The 27560-nt window shown below is 39.2% G+C and overlaps 1 protein-coding gene across 1 annotated transcript in view; it reads left to right on the top strand.

Annotated features, from left to right (window-relative positions):
• The window catches only part of CDYL (chromodomain Y like), a 164034-nt gene extending 136892 nt beyond the window's left edge, over positions 1-27142 (top strand). The window contains exons 3-7 of the mRNA XM_088471788.1: positions 15805-16058; positions 19520-19692; positions 20410-20620; positions 25359-25502; positions 25596-27142. Coding sequence (XP_088327914.1) covers positions 15805-16058; positions 19520-19692; positions 20410-20620; positions 25359-25502; positions 25596-25754 — 941 coding nt within the window. The 3' untranslated portion in view covers positions 25755-27142. The remainder of the gene's footprint in view (positions 1-15804; positions 16059-19519; positions 19693-20409; positions 20621-25358; positions 25503-25595) is intronic.
• The last annotated feature ends 418 nt before the right edge of the window (positions 27143-27560 follow it).

Raw genomic sequence — 27560 nt, 5'->3', positions numbered from 1 at the left:
CTAATATGATGTTTACTGCTAATTAACTCTAGAACAAGTGTATTTATCTTGAGCTCTGATGTCATTTTCTCTGATGCCATTGTATTTTATTAAAACATTTTATGGGAATATAAATGTTCTTTACAATGTATTTATTGTATTGTTAGCCGTGCTGGTGATTTCAACAATTATAATCACCTGGGATTAATTGTTATGCAAAATGAGCCTACTGTGATTGGACACTGACTGTTAAAATTGTGGCTCAGTCAGACCAGATATTTAATCTTCTGAGGAAACCGTTGTATGGTCTAATACTGGAGAAACATGTTAAGTTTGTGGACTTAATACTGGCTGCTTGACAAGTGGATCTGTCTGAACATTGTGGTGTTATGGATGCAAAACCTTCGTTTTTTTATGCAAGAGCTGTGACGACTTCTCATATCTGGGCACTGATGTGTTGCTCCCACTGCCGCAGACGTCATCACATTGGCAAGCGGCAATTCTGATTATCAGACGGGGAACGTAATTCACAGAAGATTGCCCTACCACTTGTACTATCTGGGGACTTTGCCTTTGCTCAGGATTTCCCTAAGAGTGGTGAGATTATATTGATGCAAATCATACTAACACACTGGCTCTGCTAATCAAGTTTCTATACCACTAGTGGATCTCCACAGGATCCTTTGAATGACCTTTTTCAAGCGACTAATATTTGCCAGTCATCAGTGGTTATATTGTATCTTTTAACTCAATTTTATTGATCTATTCATATGCAGTGTTATATATGTTTTAAATTTATTATCAATTAATTCAGCGCTCCCTTGGGTTTATATACCTATATGTACTCATTTGGGCTTTTATTGTTCTTTAAACTTCCACTGTTCATCAAATGAAAACAATATTATGGTCAGGCTTTCATTCATTTACATACAGGGAGTTCGGAAAGGCCCTCCACAGTGACTGTGTGCTAAGTGTGTGACCGATATTGGTGGCTCCAGAGATGGGCTGCAGCGCAGTCCAAATTCAAATAGGGGATCCACACTAACTGCTACCCCAAACGCTTGCCAAACATCGGGACTCACTGGCAGTTGGTACGGCTTCCCTATTTGAATTTTGGACCGTCATACACTTACCATGCAGTCACTGTGGAGGTTCTGAACTCCCTGTATAAAGCAATGAAAATAGGTTTGATTAATTTATCACATAATATCTCAATATCAGGATTAACATAATGGAAATTAGGCAATTTAACAGCCATAAATAATTTTCTCTCCATGATATAATTAAATTAAAATGTAAAGTAAAGGCGATTCCATTACCGAAAAATTAAAAAAAGTTAGATTTTTTTTTTTTTATTCAGATTTTGAGATTATACCTCAAAATTCAGTTTTATATTAAAGTTTCTAAGTACAAGTTTTAAAAGGAGATGGTCTTAAAAAAAATTCCAGGCTGTAATTTGAAGTAAAGTAATTGCTTCTTTGATCAGGAAGTAAATCCCAGGGCATAACTGTAGTGGGTGCAGCGGGTGCCATTGTTTTGGGACCCAGAGGCTTAGGGGGCCCTGGAGCCAGATTATATATAGTAGCTGTCTACAAAGTTCCTAAAATTGCAGGTCCATTTCCCGGGCCTGGAAAAGGGAACTTGTCAGTGGCGATCTTTCTCCCCCTTTCAGTAAAACGATACTGAATTTTCCAGCTCTCACACTTACAGCTGAGCTAAGATGTAAGCCCAGCACTGTCGGAGAGTAGGCTTCTCCTTGTTTTACAGCCTTTGTGAAGTTGTGGGGCAGGAATTGAGCTCTGACATTAGGACTGTCCCTGAAAGGGACTTTGTGCCTAAATTAAGATCTCCACTCAAAATGGAATGTCCTGCGTTAAGACATATCCCCATCAGGTTGAAGCTGGTGGGTCCTTGCCCCATGTGTGGCATAATGTGAACTGGAGGCACCATGTGGCAAAATGTGTACTGGCAGCACTACTATGTGGCATAATATGAATTGGTGGCACTGTGTGGTATATGGTGAACTAGGGGACTTAAATGGGGCATAAAATGAAGTAGGGCACTATTGCTGTATGGTGCATAAAATTAACTAGGGCAATATAATGTGGCATAGAATGAACGACGACTGTGGAGAGAGGTGTCTCTCTAGAACATTGGCTAGAGACCTCTCACAAATGTTGCTATAGGGCTCACAACTTTCTGGTTACACACATGAGTACATCTAAAGCGAAAGTGCCACTGTTTATACAACTGATTTCAGTCATTGATTGCACAGGCTGCAATGAACCATGTGCTGAGTAATTTTTTAAATAGTCCTGAACAAGAGTGTAAGATATTATTCTCAATAAATTGTGTTTATTTTCTCACAAAAATAGAACAAATGTTGGGTGGATGAAACACAAGTGTTAAGTTGTTACAACATCCCAATATCAATATCAGGGGACAATAATATTTTAGTCATCCTGTTCCATGGCCTTAGTAAAGGCTATATTTCATGAATGTACTTCTTGATTAGTCTTGATTTTGTTTTGAATGTACCTACTGTATTTGTAGTTGATATTTTTAATTTGCACTTCTTTTATGTATTTAAATCTGTTTGCATGTTTATGTCAACTTTTAATCACAAGTATTACAAGTATTGAGCCGGGTTGGTGTAATTTTGTACTTAGTAAAACATAGTAGGAACATAGTAGGAAATTTAAGTAGTAGTAGTTGCATTGGGTTGGGTATGGGATGACGGAGCTTGGGATCCCGACAGGGTTAGGATACCTAATCCTCCCTCTGCGGTGCCTAAACCTAAACTCCCCCTTCCCTCTTAGTGCCTAACCCTAACCCTCCCCCTAGTGCCTAACCTCGCTACTTATCTTTGTGATGCCAGCGCCAGGATTCCAAAGCTGGCAATCTGAGTGACGGTCTCCCCTGCGGTCTGTATTATGACCACATCCCGTTGCATTAGTAGGTAGTAAACAGATTGCAATCAGTACACTTTACAATGCTCACAATGTGCCCAGTTTACACAAATTGTCATTCTTTTACCAAATTTATGTAGATTGATGTCCCAATCTTGCAATAAAATTGTGAAAATCTAGAGTTGATCTGGAAACTGAATTTATCAATTTTGTGTTCACAAACAGAGTAAAATGTCTCATGAATGGTGATTCCACTATTGACTTAAGCTATTTTGATAATATCGTATATAGGGTTTATTACTGGCCGATGGGTTATGATGATTTGTTCACATTAGTGGTGGCAGTTGTATAATGAGCAAGAGTTTATCACTGTAAAAAGGTGATTCAGTTACCGGTGTAATTGCCATAATACAAGTATATAGCAATCTGCATGATAAATTATCATATGCTTTTGAAAATATTAAATATATCATATCCACTAAATATGCAACTGCACACATGCCAGGCAAAGACAAATAAATTAGAAACATCTTTATTGAGGTGCTAATAACTGATCTGCTGATCTGACAGTGTTCTGAATAGGTTTCTGCCCCAAAGGTGGTGTGCTACTTTGTTGAAGATATTACCAGAAACTTAAGTGCAAACTGAGAATTTAGCTGTTTGTCCTTTTAATTTAATATAAGGTTCTGCTGCTTACCGTACTAAATTGAGTCATAATCTAGTGACAGGTCTGAAAAGTAGAGCTTACGGTATCAATGTCTACTTATCCTAACCACTTAACTGGCTAATATTCCAAAAACAGCTCAGAAATTGTGTTTTTTAATGATTTAATTAGGTCAAGAAGATCTATTTATAACTTATCCAACACAATTTTATTTAAAAAAAAATATATATATTTTTTTTGAAACACAATATTAATATTGATTATTTTTTCAAATATTAACCAACTATATAAAGGAATATCGATCATCGCAACATCGCGGCTTTACATTTCCCCAGCAACTGCTCCTCTCTGCAGCCGCCTTGTGGGGGGGTACTGCCAGGCTGCCCGATCAGCAGTGATTGGCTGCTGGGCAGACACTAAGGGAGGGTGCAGGGATGCAGAAGGTCTGGGAGGTCCCTCTGTCATTGGCGACTACTGGAAGATTATCTTCCAGCAGCCGCTCAATGGGCGTTTCTGACTAACTAGTCGCATAGTTTGCAATCATGTCAGGTAACGCTTAGCATGGCATGGTAGCAAACGATTAATCCACGCCAGGCAAGTGGTTAAAGGCTTTGGGGTAGATTTACTAAATCTTCTAACAATGAAAAGCGTTGGTGTTACCCATAGCAACAAATCAGATTCTAGCTATTATTTCTCTATTGAATTCTAGAAAATAATAGAATCTGATTTAAAGCTTTAAATCTACTCCTTTTTTCTCCACTTCTATTCAGTGGACAGCTTCCTTCCTCTAGACAGATGCTGCTAACAACAATTATCATTATTTTGTGAAGTTTGCTGTCCTGTACTGCATTCTAGCAGCAAATCAGAGGTTAGTATAAGATCTGACTAAGTAACTGCATACAGAGTAAGACGGACTTGTTTTGGTTACAAACCACCAGTGAAAACTAAAATGGTAGTGTGCAGTGCCTGCAATTATGTCAGGTTCTTATTGCGTGTTTTACGTGGTGTCATAAGCTAAACTACACTATTGGTAGCTGTACTGTAAATTTACTAAGTTAATGTAAAAATTATGTATTTATTGATTTAATGTAGATCACAGTAATAATGTGGCACTGAAGGACACAATGTGGTACATTTGTTTATGATTCAAAGTGTTCTGGTGCATACACACAGTCAGATTTTTCCTTCAGATCTGAACGATAACGATTTAAAAATCGTTCAGTCGTTCATATCTGAAGGAAAATCTGACATATCTGACATGCCTGAACGATGGACGATGAACGATGCGCGTTCCCTTTTGTCAGATAACGATATCTGACATCTGATGTGTTTGCAGTCAGACTTGGATGATTCCATTAATTTTAATGCAGTCAAAAACTTTGGTAAAATCGTTCAAATCGTTCATCTGACAAATCTGACCGTGTGTATGCTCCATTCCACAACTTGTTTGCCGTAGTTCAAAGCATATGTCAAAATGTTTCAGGTGCTATAAATTAGTAGTAAGGAAACCATCCTGCGTCATTTTCTTTTTAATCCAGGTATTCAAGATGAAAATATTATAATTAAAATAAAACTTTCATCCCCACCCATATTCTGTGGGTCTGTGCTTCTGGCCCAAAAGCTTGGGCCAACAGGAAAAAATTTAAACTTTCAGGGCCCCCCACAGAAATAAAAAAACGTAATATCCCCCAGCCAGCCCATTCCCTGCACAGGATTCATAGGAATAAAATAACATCAATCATACATCAATGCCCGGCCCCATAGGAAAAATAAAAGTAACCCCCACCCTCCCTAACCTATCACAGGAATAAATTAACTTTCATGTCATGCCTTCCCCCCCAGCCAGCCGAGCAGACCAGTAAGAAATAAAAAAAAACATTCATGGACTCCTCCTCCAGAGTCCAGAAGGTAGGCAATCACAGCAACAGTTAGTCACCCAGCAGAGTCAGTAGCAGTCAGCACATCACACTCTTCTACTCGGAGTTCAGACAGGCCGCTGGCAGAAGCTGCAGGCAAGTCTCACTGACACCTGTCCAATCTCCAGACAGTGCAGGTAGTGTACACTACTACCCGAATGTTAATTACCGATTTGCCGCCTCACAGTTACACTGACTTGCAGGTTGCAGCTCACCGCCAGTCCTCCGCAGGCAGCGGGCGGTCAGAAGCGGCTGTTGAGAGGGCAGGCTGGCGTGGGGCTGCGTAGGCATAACCTCTGACGTCATGCTTGCTCAGCCTCAGTCACAAACTGCCCTCCGCACTGCCTGCGCTAAATCAGAGTGCACTTCCCGGCTCAATTCATCATGCAGGTGATGCTGCACAATTCACTCAGGACCGCTGCCCGCCATTCACTCCAGTCAAGATTGGTATTGTATCTTCTCAACAGCTTGCCAAGGTGTCCATGAGTGAAATTGCTGTTTGGATTATATGAACACTTTGTATTGGTGCTCTGGACACAAACGTAATCTATGGCCCTGATTCAGACCCACTCGCAAGTGGGCGTACGCACGTTCGCCGTACGTAAAAAAATATTTAAATTCAAGCACTCGCTCGTTTTTTCCTACGCAGCTAAAAATCCGCCCCAAACTCAGGCGACCCCTCCTCTGACTAACGAGCGTGCCAAATAGCGAGCGTACATCCCCGAAATGGCTTGAAGGGAACGCACGCACAAGTACAAACCGGAAGTGGGACTGTCAGATTCCGATTACCTGCTCGTTTTTTCGGCCTACCTCCCTCATGCCAATCAATATATCAATTAGCTTAATTTATTTATTTTTTTCAACACAATGCAATAAACTTTAATCTTGTCCGTGTTTGTATTTGCTCGCAGAATACGTACGGCTGAAACCTTCGCTTTTATTGTTCCAAAGACATGTTAGCCCCAATTAAACAATTGTTCTATTTGTTTGTCTCCCCACAATTTTTCTGTGGTTCATTTCTTTTATTTAAATTAGCTTACGCATGTCACTGCATCAAGCCTATCATAACTCTTAAGAGATTTCTGGCCCTGTCGAACACATGACTCATACACTAACCAGTAGAATTGGTCCTGTTAATTTCCCAAATACATTAGCCAATCAAATTTTTTTTGGGTGCTTTATTAAAAATATTTTGTCAAAAAAACACCATTGCCATCATGAGATCCGCCGCATTCACCAGGCGCGAACTGCTGGTGCTGACGGAGGTGATGGACAGGAGGATCACCAGTCAGCCTCCACCCATCTCCAATAGGCGCAAGCGTTCCGCATATGCGGAGGTACGTCGACGCCTGCGCTCCTTCGGCTCACGCCGACATATTGGCCAGCTGGAGCGCAGGTGGTCGGACCTGCACCGGCGGACGCCCCGCTTGCTGGCATGCTTTTGCATGCAGATTGCGGAAAGTAAGTGTTCTGGACTGTGGTTTTCAAGTTTTTCTTGTGGGCCCTAACTGCGTGTGCATGTTTTCAAGACTGTCCTATTGAGTCATTGTAGTCATATCTGCATGTGCATGTTTTCATGTCTGTCCTATTGAGTCATTGTAGTCATATCTGCATGTGCATGTTTTCATGTCTGTCCTATTGAGTCATTGTAGTCATATCTGCATGTGCATGTTTTCATGTCTGTCCTATTGAGTCATTGTAGTCATATCTGCATGTGCCTGTTTTCATGTCTGTCCTATTGAGTCATTGTAGTCATATCTGCATGTGCATGTTTTCATGTCTGTCCTATTGAGTCATTGTAGTCATATCTGCATGTGCATGTTTTCATGTCTGTCCTATTGTTTTTTGTTTTTTTTTTGGTTTCCTGTTGAAACTAACAACAATTTTTTGGTCATTTTTTAGGGGCACAGTAAACACTACGGCGGCATCGCCACACAAAACGCCGGTCACGGCCCCTCTCTCCAACCCCCAATTCCTCTATTCCCCCCTCCTCCCCAGACCCTGTGGCCGATATTTCTGGCCTACTTCCCCTCCAGCCCAATTCCCCCTCTCCTCCATCCGTCCCTCCTCCAAATACCCCCTCCCAGGATCAAGAAAACACCTTGCCCCTCGGGTTGGGGAATGTAGTCACCTCCGAGGTGGTCCAGGGAGTGGCTTCTGGCTCTCTCGTTTTGGAGAACGGTATGTTTTTAAAGTTTATTTTGGACACCACAAACTGTTTGTATGTAATCATGTGTCGTCCCCATTTTTTTAAACTTTTTTTCGCCTTAGGGTATTTTTTGGGGTTGTCTTTACCTGTTCCTGCTGATGTCACCATACACATATCACACCTGTGTGCCTTTTTTTAGGGCCCTTGTATTTTTGGCATACGACATTTTGGGGTTCTGGGTTTTATCCGTGTAATTTTTTTTTGGCCCACAAGCTTGTAAGTTTGTGTTTGCTTGTTTTTTGTTTTTTTACAATGTTGCTTCATTATCGATTTATTAATCCCCAAACTTTTGTCACCCACAGAGGAACAGAGGCGTCGGGAAGAGATTCTGAATTGTGTGGGCCGTATGCGGGAGCAGGTCACCGGGCTAATGCAGGGCCTTGAGCATCTGTTGGTCCTCCTTAGGAATTCGTTTTTTTTTTTTTTTTTTTACAAATTGTTTCTTAATAAATCTGTTTAAAATCAAGCTCTGTCTCATGCGTTTGGAGTAAATCCAAGATTCTTTACACTGACATAAGTAGACTCTTCAAGCAAGGTTTGCCCCAGAAACTCACTACAGATTGTGTGTTGTATTTTGAATGCAAACAGGCACAAGAAACACCTCCCAGTACCAATGTCATTTTCCTTTTTTGTGGTGGTCAACATGATAGTTTACACCATTTTTCAGGTTCCTATTTGGTGGCCAAACTGCTCAGGACAATCTTACGAAGGCAACTGATTGTACACGATTCCTTGTTGTGTTGGTTAGTACCCCGAAAACATATTACATTTTAGCTCCACTTGCTTCATTACTGGGTTACCCCTTAGGTAAAATTAACGTTTGGGAGTTTGTTTACACTTGCTTCTAACGTGCCCAAAAAGGAAACAAATTACACTCTCCAAATATTTATTCACAACAGAAATCAAAATCCAAAGTGGTCACTCACAAACAAAACACACAGTGATAATCAGAAAAACTCCACATACCAAAAAAACTAAACAAACACACAACAAATCAAGAACTGGTTGACGAAGGTCCATGCCCACATGATTTCAAAAATATGGCGTTGCAATATTGGTGTCAGAATATATTCCCGAAGTTTCCACAGAAAGGTTTTGGAAGGGTAGCAGGAAGTAGTCATCGTGGGAGTGCCAAAGATTATGCAAACAAACAGAAGATGGTGCAAGAATTAATATAAAAAAAGATGAACGTTAAAAAAACGGAACACATTGGGTATACACACTGTTGTTTGATCAAAAATTACCTAAAATATCGGGCCACCACATCATCGCGTATGGCCCCCCCACATACTGACCTCCGACCAACCTCGGGGGGGGCCATCCTCAGGTAAGGCATCCTCTGGCTGCATTGGAACACCACTCTTTATGGCGATGTTGTGAAATATCCCACACAGGACCACAATTTTCGAAACCATATCCGGCAAATACATGAGCTCGCCACCAGAGCGGTGGAGGCATCTGAATCGGCCTTTTAAAAGGCCGATACAGCGCTCCACCACTTGCCTGGTGGCTGTAAGTGCGGTATTAAACTCACTTTGTGGACCTGGTGTGGGAGCCAAGTAAGGAGTGAGCAGCCAGGGCATGCAAGGGTATCCACTGTCTCCTGTGAAAAAGAATAGACAACATCAGGATCACTGTGTATCAAGCTTAACATTGTTATGTACTAAAGGTCTCCACTTACCCAGAAGCCACGCATCACCAGCTTGTAGGTTGTTTAATTTGTGCCATATCCCTGATTGCCGGATGACGAAGGAGTCATGTGCACTTCCTGGTAATTTTGCATTCAGGGACAGGATCTGGAGGGAGGCATCACATACCACCATTACATTCAGGGAGTGATAGTGTTTCCTGTTTCGAAATATGGCCTCCAGCCGTGCTGGAGGCTGAAGTGGTATGTGAGTACCATCCACAACCCCTATGATGTGTGGGAAGCCAGCTATTTGGTAAAAATTGGCCTTGGCCACACTAAGGGCACCCATATCCAAAGGCATTTGAATAAAATGATGGAGGTGCTTGAAAAGTGCCTCCATCACTGCCCTCAGGATCCGGGAAAAGGAGGATTGTGAGATGCCCGCCACTATTCCCACCGTTGTTTGAAACGATCCTGAGGCACAGAAATGTAACACCGCCATAAATTGCGTAAGTGGTGGTATTGCTGTAGGACTGTCAATTTGCCGCTCAAGATCACTCTCTATTAATGAGAGAGTGTCTATGATGATTTTGGGAGGAAGACGGTAGCGTCTTAAAACCTCATCGTCGGGCATTCCAAAAAGGGTGACACGTGTTCGAAATATCTGGGGCCTTGCACGCCTACGATGCCTACGCCTGGGACGAGATTGAGGTTGGTTGGCTTCCGGGAGCATGGCCAGAACAATCCGCCCTAGATCAACCTGAAATGGCAAGATTGGCATGTAAGGCTTTGGACCCACCCCAAAAGAAAATTCAAAACAACTTAGCTTGATGATACCATCCATTGCTGCTTACATGCCGGGGTATTGTCATGATACGTCCAAACTGAAATTAATCACAAAAATTATTTGACAAATTTCACTCTGTGCATTTTTGTTTCTAAATTTTGTGCTAGACCAAACTTAAAATATGCGAAACACACATTTGGCAAAAGTGCAAAACGACATTGCACACAGTACATCAAAATGGGTTGAAATGTTTGCACAAAAAGCGAAAGGGCAACCTCAAAAATATTAAAATGATTAATATGCATTTTAAAAAGCGCAAATTAGTTCGCAAATACAAGTCACAATAGTAAGTAGTAAAAATGCGCTAATTAGTTCACAAATACAAGTCACAATAGTAAGTAGTAAAAATGCGCTAATTAGTTCGCAAATACAAGTCACAATAGTAAGTAGTAAAAATGCGCTAATTAGTTCGCAAATACAAGTCACAATAGTAAGTAGTAAAAATGCGCTAATTAGTTCGCAAATACAAGTCACAATAGTAAGTAGTAAAAATGCGCTAATTAGTTCGCAAATACAAGTCACAATAGTAAGTAGTAAAAATGCGCTAATTAGTTCGCAAATACAAGTCACAATAGTAAGTAGTAAAAATGCGCTAATTAGTTCGCAAATACAAGTCACAATAGTAAGTAGTAAAAATGTGCTAATTAGTTCACAAATACAAGATAAAAAATGGACTTACCAAGAGCAAATATATAAGAGTCCAAATCAAAAGGTCTTTGGGTCCGAAATTAATCAAAAGCTAAAATAGATGAAATTAGGGATCCAAAATTAAAAAAAAAAGAAGAAACACAATGAAACAACAATTGATCAAAAGTTAGACTTCACAAAACTTACCAAATCAAGAAACGAGGTCAAAAAAATAAAAAGCAAAAAAGAGAACGGAAAATAAAAACTCAAATCTACCAAACAAAATAATCTCCAACCGCCAACTCCTATATACGCAAACAATACACTCCAGCCAAGGTAACCTCCAACAATCCAAAAACGCCACCTCGACTCGAGACACACCAAGCCATAAATAGTGTTTCGTTACCCGCACAAATTAAGGAGGGATCATAGGAACGCACAATCAATGATGCGGCCGCAAAATAAGGACGCATGTATAAATACGTCACGAAAACACATTAAAATTCTGGTGTATTTCTTGTTTGGACCTCAGACATGGCGACAGACCAGGGAAACAATGCCCAAGAGTCAGGCGGTAAGTCTTTCATGCATTTTGTATCAATGATTAATTTGAAACATAAGATTGGGCAAGTTGTGATTTTGTGAAATCTGAATATTTACACAAATAGGTGAGGAGGATGACATGGAAGAGGCTGCTGGGCCCAGTATTCCGGCCAAAGCTGCCAAAAAAAAAAGGCAGCCACATTTCACAAGAAAGGAGATGGAGGTTTTGATACAGAAGTGTGTGGACATCCTGCCACAGGCAGACAGGAATATGAGTCTAAGCCAGAAGGGGAGAATGTGGGAAGAGGTAGCCGTTGCTGTCAATAGGGTGGGTGATTATGTCCGTCTAGCCCGGGATGTCAAACGGCGGTAAGTAAACACTTGCCCCCCCTAAAAACAAACACCATTTTAAACAAAAGGATAATGGCTTCCATTTTTTCCCACAGATGGGGCGACTTCAAATATCGCCTAAAGCAAAAACTCGCGGACAGGGCTAGGCATGCAAGGGGGACAGGTGGGGGTCCCACCCCTGTGTCATTGGGGTTGACGGATTTAGAAGAGCTGGCACAGGGGTGTGTGCAGCCTGTGGAGGTGTTTGGCGTGTCCAACATGGATACGGACATGCCAGACTTTGCGGCTCCTCATGTTGTCCCAGGTAAATCTTTGGATGTCATCAACTCTGAAATGTTATTGTGCCAATATGTAGATTCTAATGTGAGGCTTTTATCTTTTTTCCTAACAGAGACACAGGCGGATGAGTCTGCTCCAGAGGGGAGCCTTGGCCGCCGAATTTCTGGCTCGGCAGGGGAGGAACCAGTACATCCGGCTGAGGACCCTGCAGAAGCCAGTCCAGGGCAATCCCCCTCGCAGGCAGTGTCCCTCCTCACAGAACTCAATTTCAAATCGGATTTCCATGCGGAGATTCTGCAGAGGATGGACGCCAGTCTGGTACGGGTGGCTGAGGCCCTGGAGCAAAATGCTGCGGCCAACGTGACCATTGGTCAGGCCCTGGCGGAAAATACCAGGGCCAACATCCGCATCGCCAATGCCCTGGAGCAGCTCGTTCGCCAGCACATGGTGGAGCCGACCTCCCTTCCTGCCGGAACATCAGGATCCTCCACCTCTGGCACAACATCAGCCAATCCTCCAAATGTGCCTAGCCCTGTGCCTAGTCCAGAGGCCACAACATCTGCCTCTGGACAGGCCAGCCCGATGACATCCCGGACCCGGTCTGGCGCCCTCCCTCCCCCATCCAAACGGGTGAAAAAACGGTGACAGCAATGGTGACTTTTCCCACAATCCTTCTGTGCTTGGCTCATATTCCTTTCTGGTCAAAACTTCCCTCTCCTTTCTTGTGAAATGTTTTTAAATTTTGGATGTATGTTTATGTCAACAGTTATGTTGGGCCAATTTGTTTGATTTTGGGACATATCTTTGGCAAAAAAAGATGTCCCCAATATTTTAATTTTTTATTTTTTTGTTTGAGCAATAAATTGAAACAAAAAATCTGACATTGGATTGTGAAATTATTGTACAAATGGGTTACATTTAATCCTGGACCAAAAGGCAAAAACTGGCAAAAAACAAGAAAAATTAAAAAAAAAGAAATGGGCTCTTTAAGGAACGTTTAAAAAATCATATAACGAGGCAAATTCAAGAGGCAAAAATAAAATGGTGCGAAAATTAAAACATGATGACATTATTGTTACAATAGGCCCTAACCACCAAATTGAGGGCAAAATAAACCCCCACAAATGTACGCAAATTGATTGTGTCATCCTGACATTAGCAGCTCTGAGTTCCACCTGCGTACGGTTTTGTGCTATCCCAAAAAACTGATTTCAAAACACATACCAAGCCGGTTTTCAATCCAACACTAATTGCTTTTCAGCCCTCCCGCGATTAATCGCAACAACATCGTGGAGTCCCGGGACGGAGGAGAAGGCCATCGCCAATGTGGTCGAGTAATCCAGACCCTAAGCTGTGCGAGCATTTTGAAGGGAAAGAGGATCATCCAGTGACGTACGAGTCGGTCCGAACACATTTTACGCTCGCATCTGCTAATGTATGTACGCCCCAAAAACGCCTTCGCCACGCCTGCGTTTTTCCATCTCCACCCCCGTCAACACCCAAAAACGCCCTGTTCTGTCAATCACATTTGACATGTCACTTCCTGTACGCTATTTGACGAACGAGACCAAAAAAACTCGCAATCTGCCGTACGCACATGCGCAGTGTTACACCGACGCATGCGCGGTTATTCAACATCGGAACGCAACGAGCATACTGCTGTTTGCGAGTGGCTCTGAATGAGGGCCTATGTCTGTGCAAATATAGGGCCTGATTCTGAATCACATGCAGTGGCAATATTTATGCAATTGCGCATGCACCAAAGTAGATAAAAAGCCGCAAAACACGTGTTCCAATTGAGATGCTTGATCTCAAAAATATTTTGGAATTGTATTGGGTGTGACTGGTAGGTGGCCATTCATATGCACAGGCATGCACTGTCTAATGGGCGTGTTACGGGCGTGTCGCATAACTGTCTGTGAACTTGGGCACTTAACGCTCACATTGGAGGCCATACTCTGATAGATAATCTGCACCTAGCATGTGGCTGGTGCGTCCGATGGTTGTTTTTAAAGATGCACCAAGTGGGATTGTTGCGTCTAAAGACGGACAAAGTACTTATACTAGTATTCATATAAAGTCACATACGTGACTGTGGCATAATAGCGTTCACTCTAGCTCCGGCGTGAGGCAGGGCACCGGAGCTAGAGAGGGCACTTTCGTGCGTGCGCGACCGAGAAGGGGGCGTGGTCATCGAAAAGGGGGCATGTCTATAAGACGCGTCCCCTTTTCGCCACTCTTGGGGGCGTGCCCAGCACTTACGGACACGCCGGGCAGCCCCCAAGCCCTGCAGACAGGGAGCATAGATGCCGGGCGCATGCGCCCGGCGTCTATTCTCCGGCGGTGACCGGGTCACCGAACATTTCTTCACCCGCGGGACACTGCGACCCGCGGGTGAACACGGCTCCCGCAGGCTGTTAGGGCAGGGCGCTTTTTGCCCTCCTTCTGGAGGGCAGGGCGCTTTTTGCCTTCCAGAAGGAGGGCAGGGCGCCGCGCCCCGCTAAAACAGCCTACCGGGAACGCTACATAAGACTCAAACACTGACTCTGAATTACGCCCATAGGACCTGATTCAGCTTAGGACGAAAGTGCAAAGCTGAACGCAAGCAACTTTGCAATTCCGTCCTTGCAATTATGGTAATACAGCAGAAGGCATCACTCCTCCTGCATGCATTACTTATCTGAGCTGCATTGTACAACGCAGCACCGGATAATCTGCGAGAACATCAGATGGCTATGTGACACATGGGCTCATACAAGCCGGCCGCCGCAGATGAGAGGAAGAGGCCAGGTAACCGCTGTCAGCCGACGGAGATCCTTGCCTCTTTCCCGCCCCCAACGGCAGCGACACGCCTCCGTTTTGGAAAACTGAGGCTGTCACCGTCCGCAAATGGCAGTTGACTGTCAATCACTGACAGTCTGCTGCCAGTATGCGTGCAATCACACAGGACCCATAATGCACATGCGCAGTATGGGTCCGGCTCCTGCACAGATTACCGACCATCAGGAATCTGCGTTCAGCTGAATCAGGCCCATAATGTACAGCCCTATTGTGGAGCCAAGAACTGCGTGTGAAGCTCTTGAAAAGGAACACTGTGTTGTGTCTCTTGAAATTATATTAAAAACATTGGCAGCTCTGGTAGATTAGGACAACACTGGCGTATCTATAATGGGTGCAGGGTGTGCGGGGAACACGGGCTCCTGGGTCCAGGGGGGCTACCCTGCACCAATAATATTACTTACCTCTCCGAAGTCCCACGCCGGCGCAGGGGTCCGGCGCTGTAAAACGACTGTAAAATGGCCGCTGCAGCCATTTTCCCGTCGTATGCGCAGTACAGGGAAAATGGCCGCCGCGGCCATTTTCCCGGTGACCTGTGCATACATTATAGACTCTGGGTACACTCTAGTGCCCAGAGTCTATAACTTCGGCGCTTGCCGTGCACAGCCCAGTGTGCTGCCGGGCGGAGAAGAGGGGCTCATGTTGGATACTGCACACGGGCCTCCTCCTCTCTAGAAACACCCCTGGGACAACAGTTTGTGTTGGCTAGATTAATATTTATTTCCTTAGGTAGTCAAAGAGCAATAAGGCGCCATATGTGAAATGCTCGTATAGTGCAAGCAATACCTTGACTTTAAACTTATTTAGTGACCAGGAATGTTTTTCATTCCCACAATAACTAGTAACCCTGAATGCAACTGTTTCTTACATACAACTCATGTGACTGCAATTGGTATATATTAGGAATGCAAATGCTTTATCTCCCTAGACATACCTAGGATATTTGCAATATAAAATTTTGCAACCTTATTAATGAAACATAACCAAGTATAACATTTTTAACTATTTGCAGGCACGTCTACATTCATGCAGGCATTAACTGCAAATGGTACCAGCAATATACAGACATCTGTAGCAGGAGTAACAGGCAAGCGGAGGTTTATTGATGAGAGAAGAGACCAATCTTTTGATAAAAGGCTACGATTCAGTGTAAGACAAACTGAAAGTGCTTACCGCTACAGAGATATTGTTGTGCGAAAACAGGATGGATTCACACACATTTTACTTTCCACAAAATCATCTGAGAATAATTCATTGAATCCAGAGGTCAGTGTTATTGATAAATTATTTAAGTGTAATTTCGGTCTTTTAACATAACTGGATTTAATTATATTTTTAAGTTTTATGGTTTGTGCATGCCCTATGTTTAATATTCAAGCAGTGTAATCTAACATTCGAATATATAATAAGAGGGGTACGTTATTTATTTAAATATCAGACATTCATTACCTTTGCAAACCAATATTCATTGCCATCCACCTCAATGTGGAGAACGCACTTTTTCCTACTTATTTTTTTTGCAAAAACATATCATGTTCCTACTTATATATATTTTTTGTTTGCAATATTATCAGTGCCCACATCAAGGTGGTTAATAAGCAAACTGAAAATGGTGTGACCTGTAGTGCTGCTTTTATACAGTAATTGTCGATTCACTGTAAAACGCGTCACACGAAGACCTCCATATAATGGCTACAAATGTTTCTGTTTATCTTTGTTCTCAAATATTTTACTGCTATCTAAATATGATAAACCTTTCTGAACACTGGAGTTATTTACATATGCTCTTGTTATAAATAAAATAGCATTGCCCTGCAAACCTAATCCTTTCATACAAAATACTGGTAACATTCACTTGATATGTAATCTTTTGGCTTACTGTGCAGAACCAGTTTTTTTGCATACATTGTTGAAAATATTACTATTATTATTATCATTGATTTGTAGGGCACTGCAGTGCTAACCGCATTGGATAGTGTGATAAACAGGACATACATAAAACATAGACATGTAAGGTAGACAAAATAAATGCAGACATAAAATCATAGAGTAAAGAGGACGATGCTCATGGGAGAGCTTACATTTCAATTTGAAGAGGATATAATTGGAACTAGAAGAGTGAATATGGTTCACAGCGAAAATTTGGACAGTTATGAGGGTGCAATTGTGTGGTTAGGTTAGATGTTGGTAGGGTATACACTAATAAAAAGACGGGGTTTTCAGTACCAGATATAATGCCAAACAGCAGAAGTTCCCAAACACCGCCATTATAGTCCAGGTTTTAAGGATATCCATGCTTGAACAAAGGTGACTTAATTAGTACCTTAGTCAATTGGTTTAAGCATCTGGACTCAAGCATGGATATCCTTAAGAACTGGACTGTAATGGCAGAGTGTGGGAAACTCTGCCATACAGTATAACCATATTGCGCATGGCTAATATGTGTGTACTTGTATTCAAATTTTGAATGATGCATTACCCTAAAAATCTGGTGTATCTCAGTAAAATAGTAATTTTTTGTAAAATTATAAATGTCATAATTACCGAAAACAATTTGACTGTATTACTCAGAGATGTATCAAGGCGTGGAGAGAGATAAAGTGGAGTAGTTTCCCAAAGCAAGCAACTAGCTACTAACTCATTTTAAAAACTGTGCTAGATAAATGACCATTAGAAGCATGTTTGTTGCTTTTCCCAACTTCTACACTTTATCTCTCTCCAAGGATTGATACACTTCCCCCATGGTAACTTTGCCTTCAGGTTAAAGCCCTCGCATGCATTCATATACTTTAAATATCTGACTTGCACAAGACAAATTAATGTCTGAATTAGATTAGGTGCAAAATATGCACTGAACCACAACAGCAGCATTTTTGATTCACACTAGTTACTCTTCACTTTACAATTTGCATTTAAACACTGTAGGTCAGGAGGTCATGTCATTAGCTTAGCTGTGTGACAGATGTTCTATTGTGTGAATGTTATATCTATATATATATTTATACAGTAACTTAGCATTTCTCAATACTGATATAGAACCCCTTATATAGTAACAATAGGAAGAAACTTTTGGTGACTGTTTCTGTGCACAAGTTAAGATCACATTATTGTTTTAATTTTTTTATTCTTACTGGTTTTCTGAAAGTTTATAGACAATTGATTTTCAGATAAGAGATCCCAAACTTATTAGATGGACACACATCTGCTTTTTTTTAGTATGTTAGTATATATTTATTAAAATAGAAACTAGATTTGATCTTCAATATATTTATGTAGAGTAATGTTTTAGCTCACCGCCCTCTATATTAAAAAATACTGTCTTGAAATTATTAAAAAAGCTATTTAAAAAGCGCTATAAAGTAACATGTAAAAATGCATATATAAAATGGAATGAATTGAATAATAAAAATGTAATATTAAATAAAAAATATAATTTCTTGCAATCATATAGCCATATTTGACATGAAAAATAACACCATACACATAATTTGATAAAAGCAATAATAATATGCATATGGGACAATATACATATAGTGTGAGAGACCTGTTCTTAATATAGCCTTTTAGAATGCTGGAATTGGTTGGTTGATGTCACACAGATATTATGTAGCAATGATACCAAGCAGTCTCATTTTAGTTACCACTATGATCCAGGTATTTGAGGGGTCTTTAGCAGAAATTGTCCTGCATGTAGATAGTCCCTTAGAGGAGATGGACCTTTGTGGATGAAGTTATTGAGTTATACCTAACTGAGGTTGACTAGCCTCACTATTAACAGCAGCTTTAGAAATATTACCTTACGCAGCACCTGAATCAGTACCACTTGTTAGTTCCTTTTTTTGTCTTGAAATTTACTTGGTTTACTAAATATAATTTGAATTCTATAGATTGATAAAGACTGAACAAAACGGTTTTTATGAAGCAAACTTGATTTGTTAAGAGTATTCTTAATCTCACTAATTGATATTCAGTGTTTGGTCTAATTCTCAACATTGGACAAAAGGGTGTTATTAAGTAAAACAAAAAAAATAATGCCCGCTGCCCCTCCATCTAGCATTGGCCTGGTTCAGGCTAATTATGCTTTTTACAAGATTTTGTTAATTAGCAAGAATGCAAATTTGGTAACTTGGCAGTGGGGGAAAAAGGCAACAGTTGAAACTTAGTATTGCATCCATAAAGCAACCAGTAATTACAGATATAGAACTCCTATACATTTTATATACATTTATACAGTTTTGATTATGTCCCTTTTAACATGGACATGCAGTATATTTATTCAGTCACTGTAATGTAGCATTTCTTTGGGTATACTTTTGGCATTTTTTTTTTATTTCTATATATTTCATATTGGAAGCTATATACTCCAAATAATTACAATAAATTGATCATTGATCATGTATATTTCATTAGTGTTATTTTGCATGTGTGATAACCAAATTTAATTTCTGAAGAGTTCTGTTACTGTGGTTTTGCTACAAAGATATGTTAAAACTTTTTTTATGTTTGCCTTTGAAGGCAACTTTATTAAATTGGTTTTCCACTATAAATTAACATTTGGGCAATAGAGGAAAGAAACCAATATGAAAGTAATAGTATGGTAAATAGGAGTTTAATAATTTAAGTGGGAATGGCCTTTTGAAAGGAAATGTGTATTTCCCATTATATCAGTAGTATGTTTCTGTATATTATGTTTTCTCCTATTTCATTTTTTTTTTTTTTTTTTGTAGGTAATGAAGGAAGTCCAGGGTGCACTAGCTACAGCAGCTGCAGATGACAGCAAGCTAGTTCTTTTCAGTGCAGTTGGGAGTGTGTTTTGTTGTGGTCTTGATTTTATTTATTTTATAAGACGCCTGACAGATGATCGAAAAAGGGAAAGTACTAAAATGGCTGATGCAATTAGGTATGTATGATTCTTTTCTATCCCTCTTGCATCCCACATCACTAGGTGTGAACAATGGTTCAAGTTAAAACAACAATCCAACATATTTTTTTATTTAAATGTAACATTTTAGCATTAATCTGATAATGACTTTTGATCTCCTTTTCAAAATCATTCTGGAGGTAAAACAAGTATGGCTCTCAGACTCTCAGCATTTGCAGACGTGGGGAGGGTGTAACAATGAAACAGATCAAATCAAATTCTGTATGCTCACTATATGTACCATTTTCTGGTAGCATACTAGATTTACATTTTATGAATATTATTATTATATAGGGAACTAGGATGAAAATATTCCATATTTTTTGTCCATTGTTAGGAAAAACAATTACTTTAATTGCACGAACATTAACTGCAATAGATTATAAAATTGTGGAAACTTCAACTACATATTTTAATTTGAGAACAGGCATATGCATCATTTTTTATTGTTTGACAAGCTACATTAATATATCCCCCCTAGTTTGTAGTCTTATATTTTTTTTTATTGTTTTGAATGTCCAATTTTCTTTCTCTTAATGTCTACATTCTCTAAAAATCAGAACTAAAAAGTGAAACTTTACATAAACAAATTAATGTCAACACATATTTACCATTCTACATATCTTAAAGCACTATTTTTCAATACTGGTTGATATTCCATTGCTTTAATACTTATTGTCTATATTTACTCTTTAGGATGTTTGTGAATACTTTTATTCAGTTTAAGAAACCAATTATCGTAGCTGTAAATGGACCTGCAATTGGACTTGGAGCATCCATATTGCCTCTTTGTGATGTTATCTGGGCAAATGAAAAAGCTTGGTTTCAGACACCTTACACTACTTTTGGACAGAGCCCGGATGGCTGTTCATCATTGTTGTTTCCTAAAATAATGGGCCTTGCATCGGTAAGTTGAGTTTTTAAATTTTTTGAGCTTTGAAAAATATGAACTTAAGGTCCCCAAAGCTGTATAAGCATGTAGCAAAATAACATTTTCATGTTAATAGATTTCACTGAAAATAAGTGAATTACCATTGTCAAACTTTTATAAATGCTGTTTTAGTTATTTAATTTTTATGGCAGTTCTTTTTGCATACTCTTAGTTATCCTTTTGTCATCTGTATCCAAGGTTAATTAGAAAGTTGTCCAACATCACAGTGGTAAAGTGGCTTAAGGCAAACTTGAAGATGCGCTACAAAATGTTTGTTATATTATTTGTCTTTATGTTAAAAATATATATATGAGTGATGCATGATGTTCATATAGATATAGATACACATATACAATGGTGACCAAATGTCTTGCATCACTAGTGCTTTCAGCATTTGTTGTGGCTTGAGGCCTTTGAGTTATACTGTAATATATTGTAGGGAATTTCATCAGATATTATAGCTAGGTCTCTTGATTTTATATATAAAGTAATTGAAAAATAACAGCCAGAAAACTGTGTTGAAACAAACACTATAGGGGGGATTCGCCAGTTGTTTTGCGAAAATTTTGCCTCAAAACTTTTCGCCTAATTCACTTCCAGGACAATTTTGCCTAAGCAGAAACTTGATGCATTGAATGCGGCTAAAAAGATTCTCCAATCAATAGCAGATGAAAAGAAGTGCAAAATCTTTATTTTGGGGTGCAAATGTGGGGAAATGACTCAGAACCCTTGGGACAGGCCCCCAAAGGACAAATCTGCAAAAAAAAAACAACCTAAGAACGCCCCAAAAAAGACATGCCATTTTTGGGGTGAAAATGTAAAAAGTGGGGGGACAAACATAAAAAGTAGCGAAATAGACTTCTTGGGGGTCCCCAAGTATGGGTCAGGTGTTTTTGGGATTGCAGGTGCTTGCAGCAGGTGGATTTTTCATGTTTTTAAAAAGTTAACTTTAGAGACATAAAAATATGCTAGCACCCATTTTCAAGTACCCCAAATTTGACTGGACTACTTATCACCAAAAAATACTGCTTTATGCCATTCTTCACCACTTATGCAAAGACGCTAATAGCAAGCAATTTACACAACTTAAGTACCCAAAATAGCTTTAATAGGAAATCAATATAGATGTGTACTAATAGCCCTATGTTAGTGTATCATTTTCTGGGGTACAGACTGATTTCCCCAATTCTTTCATTACTTTTCGCTTGTTCCACATTCACCTATTTCCGTTTTCGCCTGTTTTGCAATTGAATTAGGCGAAAAGCGGGGACGCGCACAGAATGAATTCGCCTCTGAAACAGGTGAATGAGGCGAAAACTTTCCAACTTTTCGCCTCTAATTGAATTCCCCTCATTGAGGTTATTTTTTGCACCAGGGTGTGAAATCCATCAGGTGCCGCCATCAGTTGACCAATCAGAATGTGAGCCACTATGCGCTCTTTTATTTTTGACATATTTGAACTGCATTCTCTTCATGTGTCGTAAGCAATGAAGCCTCTGACCTGCGTCAGCAATGAAAACTGTGTTTGGGGGATCATGCTTACTGAAAAGGGAAATCTGAAAGACATAATGCTAAAATGATCGGCTGTATCCAATCTATTGTTGCTAGGATACTTGCCAAATTTAAGGAGACATGATAATATCCCAAGATCAACTTAAAGAAAGTGTTTTTGTGGTACATTAGCCTAAACAGTTGTCACTTGACATCTCCGGGATTACTCTCCGAATGGTTGGCAAATGCAAAATTGGATGTTTCGAGTGTGTCAACACAAACAGTGCATTGAAGACTTAAGAAGATTTGTCTCAAAAGACGTAGTGTGAGGAGAAAGCTGCTTCTGACAGCAATTCAAAGGAGAATGCCGACTGACCTTCAAGCCTTTGAAGTGCACATTACTGTGATTCCTAAGAAGGGGAAGGACCCAGGTCTATGGTCAAGCTATTGACCCATTTACCTTCTCAAAATTTATATAAAATTGTTAGCTAAGATACTCTCTAACCATTTCAAAACATAGGTGATTTGATGTACTTCGATTAGGCCGGTTTTGTCCCTGGTAGAGAGGCTAATGAACATACTTCCAGATCTGATACACAAGTTGTACTTCTATCAACGGATGCTGAAAAAACATTCAGCTGGCAAACATGACAGGGTACTGGAATATCTAGGCAATTATTTTATCCGTCTACATAAAACATCATCAACCAGAATTAGGATAAATTGCTCATTAGCAGATCACTTTCATATTCTAAAAGAACACGTCATGGGTGTCCATTATCCCCCACGATCTTCATACTTTCTATGGAAACCTTAGCATCTGCCATTAGTCAATCCAAATATTGGATGGATTAGTGTGGGGAACGCAGAACACGAACTGACTCTGTTTACAGATGATTTGTTGCAGACTATTGTAAACCCAGTTGTTTCGCTTCCCTGTATAATCTTTGATAATTTTAGCAAATTCTCAAACTTTTAACTAAATTTTTCAGAATTGAATTGATAGCATTAAATCTTATGTCAGCCAACACCAAAAAGTGCTTGAAACAGGCTTTTTCCTTCAAGTTGCAGTCACTCCAGATTAATTACTTTAATACTCACTATGGATTTATATGTAGCTAATTTTGTAAAAGTCTTATCTAAGACCAGGACTGACCTTAAAAACTGCCAGAGTTAATATTTTCTTGGATGAGTTAATGTAATTATATTAACTGTTTTATCTAAATTATTATACTATCTGCATACCGTTCCAAGAGATGCATAAAATGATCAGATATTTTATCTGGAGAGGGAAAAGGCCACAATTCTGCCATGAAGTTTTGTTTTGAAGAATGCATCACGGAGGCCTATAATTACCGAATTTCCTTTTGTACTGCCAGGCAATTCACCTCACTAGTGTTTTGGAATGGACTAGGTCCAGTAAGGCCAAACAGTGAGCGGTGCTAGAAGGAAATCTTTTCTCCATTCCCATAGATATTGTATCCTGGATACAGGATTTAATAACTGGGCACGTTATTACATATTTGGTGGGAGTTTTCTGACCTCACTCCATCCTGGAAAAATTGAGGATATACGAAGTGACCCTGGTTTTGGCTCCTAAATATGTTTCTCAGTTCAAAAAGTTGCTTTTTAAGCATCTTAGCAATGTAGCCAAGACAGTTATACCATTTAAGTGAAGATCCACCACTCCCCCCACCAATAAAGGATTGGTTTAACTGTATAGACTTTTATATGCCTAAGAATAATCTAGCGTGGTCCTATATTGATAAGTATCAGGAATTCTTGGCAGCCTTTTGTCATTGGCTGTTGTTCAAGACAGATAAATCTAAGTCTCATATTTCTAAGCTTAGTAAATGGGCTAGAATTTACTGGGTGGTTTTCGTGAGATTTCGTTTCAGACAAATTTGATAATTTGATGGTTCATAGCTGTTATGGAGGAGACTATTGTCCCTGCCCCTCCCCTCCCTCACCTTCCCTTCATTTTTTGAGTCGCCACCCTCTGCTGCCACCAACAAACGGTCTCTGCCTGTACATAAATTTGCGAATAAATCCTTACTGCTAGTGACATCACTAATGAAACTTGATACATCCGCAGTGTGACTCAGATGCATGTGCAGACCACCGATAATTGCTCTACTGCGTAAACATCTGCATTTTGTCCATCTCTGAATGAGGTCCTATCTAATGAAGGGACCAAATTCAATGAACTGCGAAATATGTCACGACTTTTTTTACTCCTAGTAAAAGTTGTGGCAGTGACTGTTAGCTGTTTATTTAGAAGTACGCCATTAGTTAACACGAGTTTCGATGGGAGTTAACACAGCTTTTAGTTCGCACTTACAGAGTAGGTGAAAAGTAGGGAAAAAAATAATTGTATTAATGTAAAAATTACAGGACATATTGCAGTGCCCTTTGTACATCCTTCCCAATGGATATTATGCATTTATGTTTTTTTAATAGGGAAATTATGTTGTGGTGTTGTATTGATTGGTAAAGGGTTTTTGAAATTGCAGATAGGAGTTGTTTTTTTTTCAATAAAAATGTCTATATACGCATTTAGCAATCACTGTAAAGTCTTTTTAATGTACCCCAAAATACTGTTTACACATTTGTTGAAATACACTTCCAGGCTGTCATTTTTCCATTATTTATAAAAGTTTTAAAATTTGGAGGCATTAACTGCCTCCAAAACTTTTACTTCTTCACTGTCCTGCTATCTTATTTACTGCTTTGTTGTTGAGCAGTGTAATTTCCCCAGTTTTTCATGCACACTTGCCTCATATTACATGACTTATCATTTCTGATTGAATTTCCGTGGTTTGGGAGCACGCTTGATGAAAATACGCTCGTATGTAGCGCATTGTTGTAACAGGGGATCCACAATACAAAGCTTCTCAGTTATTGAATTTGACCCTAAATATACAGAAAACAGTAACTTAAATGAGCATGTATAAGCCGGTTCTATACACGCATGAGTGTTTACATTGTGAGTATTTTAATCTACAGTAAAGTTTGTCTTAACGTACTTTGCAAATGTGCTCTCCTCGTTCTTTGTTCTCCATGTTTCATATACGGCACATAAGGACTTTTGTTTTGCTTTTCATATATACATTTTTAGTTTAATGATGGCATCTTTTTAAATCATTTCTAGCATCTGTATTTTCCTCTTTATAATGTTGCAATGTTATTTACAAATATTTTAATTTCATTCTCTGTACTTCAGGCGAATGAGATGCTACTCAGTGGAAGAAAGCTGACTGCACAAGAAGCCTGTGCAAAAGGTCTGGTTTCTCAGGTGTTCTGGCCTGGGACATTCACACAAGAAGTTATGGTTCGCATTAAAGAACTAGTGACCTGCAATCCAGTAGTATGTTGAATTTAACTTTTAAGCGTAGTTGATTATGTTGCGACTGAAGATTATAGAGTAATTGCAAATAATTTGTTTTGTTTATTTTATTAGGTACTTGAAGAATCCAAAGCTTTAGTCCGGAATGTTATGAGGGGAGATTTGGAAGAGACAAATGAAAGAGAGTGTGAAGTACTTAAGAAGATCTGGGGATCTGCTCAAGGAATGGACTCTATGCTGAAATACTTGCAAAGGAAAATTGATGAATTCTAAAAAAAAAAAACAACAAAAGAGAAACATGGCTTGTTTTATGAAGTAGCCTTGAAACACTTAATGGGACATCTTTCTATTTGTGATGCCATAGATTATTTAAAGGTTATATATTTTTTTTTTAACAGATCAACTAAAGCCTGCCATCAATTGTTCTAAGGCACAAGGCATGGAGTGTTCTTTAGATTCTTAGCAATCCACGTCTTGATCATTGGTTTGTACCAAGAAGAGATCTATGAAAAACTGTATGTGTGACAGGGAAATCTGGAAAATGCTTATTTTTTTGTTCATATTATATATATAAAAATATAAATATATATTTAAAATGAAAACGGGTAGCAGCAAGCCCTTACTTTCATTACCCACTGAGGTAGGACTGACGCAATACTTTGTTTCAGAAGAAGGTAAAATACCTCAGCTATGAACTTTTTTTGTTTTTTAATGGCTTCAGAAAACAATTCCCACAAGACTATAAATGTTTACGGATGCATTTTAACAACCCCACCTCCCCACTCCCCAAAAAGTGTGTGTGTGTGTTCTCAGGACATGCTAATAAAATGTAAAAGAAAATATCTTCATGCTGTCAGGAACACGTCTAGTTCATTTTAACTTAGCATGAAGAAACCACTGTTAACATATTTTTCTTTGTGTGATGCAGTATTAACAAGTCACTGATTTTATCTTATGTTTAAGGTTGAGGTTCATTCACTCTACAGAAGCAATTTTATGTAACTTTTTAGTTCCTGGTGAATCTTCATAGTTGTTTGCAGGTAATGTATTACACCAAAAATAATTTTATGTTCATACATGTATAAATTTTAGGTTTCACTAGAATATATTTTATTTAATAAGTTAATTTTGGTACACTATTGAATTGCAAAATACCCACCCAAAACTACCTTTCCGTTAGGAGTGTGCTATTCAATTCTTGCTTTTTTTTATCAATACACTATATAAATTGCAAATATATTTTACTTTTTTATGTATAGTGTAGACAACAAGTATGTCTTGTAAATAAATGAAATGTGCCATTATTTCTGGAGTGTAAAATTGATTTGTGATGGCAGATTACTATTAATACGAAGATATCTGTTCTTGCAAATTAGTTGAATGTATGAAGAAAAGTAATCAATCTTATTTTTGTACAGTTTTTACATTTTTACTTCAAACTGACCATCTCCCATTCTTGTTGGAGAGCTGCTCCCAGTGTAAATCTGCCTTTAGCTGGGTTGATATAGCAATTGCAGCATTGATACAGCGTTACATTCATTGGACCTGTGCTTTGTTCTAAAGATTAAAGATATAAAGTGTACAGTCTGTAAAGTTTTTTTTTTTTTTTTAAATATTCAGCAATGAAATTGGCTAAAATAAAACTAATTTTTCTTAACATACTTATTACTGTCCTGGAAGGTTTTGTGATTTATTGTTTTATGCATTTAAAATAAAAACATTTTTGAGGAACTGAATCATTCCTACTTGTGTTTTACAAGGTGAGGAATATGCAGTTTAGAATGGTCATGGGTTAATAAGGTGGGTGTGATGCAAATAATAAAATGCATAAGCCCAATATTTTGTTGACATGTTAAGGGGTCCATACAATACATCAGCAATCACAAAAAAAACGATTCACACATTGTCATTTGCTTTTTTTTACCAATATAAAAATTCCCCAATCCACCAATCTGAGCCCATATTTTAAAGATATTTTCAGTGATTGCAGATCATTTTCAGAAAAGACAGATCTGCCAATCTTTAAAGGCTCATAATTTTAATAGTAATGGTCTGCAAATTGGCAGATTGTTACCAGAA

The sequence above is a fragment of the Taudactylus pleione genome, unplaced genomic scaffold (genome assembly GCF_031769625.1).
Source record: "Taudactylus pleione unplaced genomic scaffold, aTauple2 ptg000116l, whole genome shotgun sequence".
Lineage (NCBI taxonomy): Eukaryota > Metazoa > Chordata > Amphibia > Anura > Myobatrachidae > Taudactylus > Taudactylus pleione.
The sequence above is the reverse complement of the archived record's forward strand: the minus strand, read 5'-3'. Positions and strand labels throughout refer to the sequence as shown.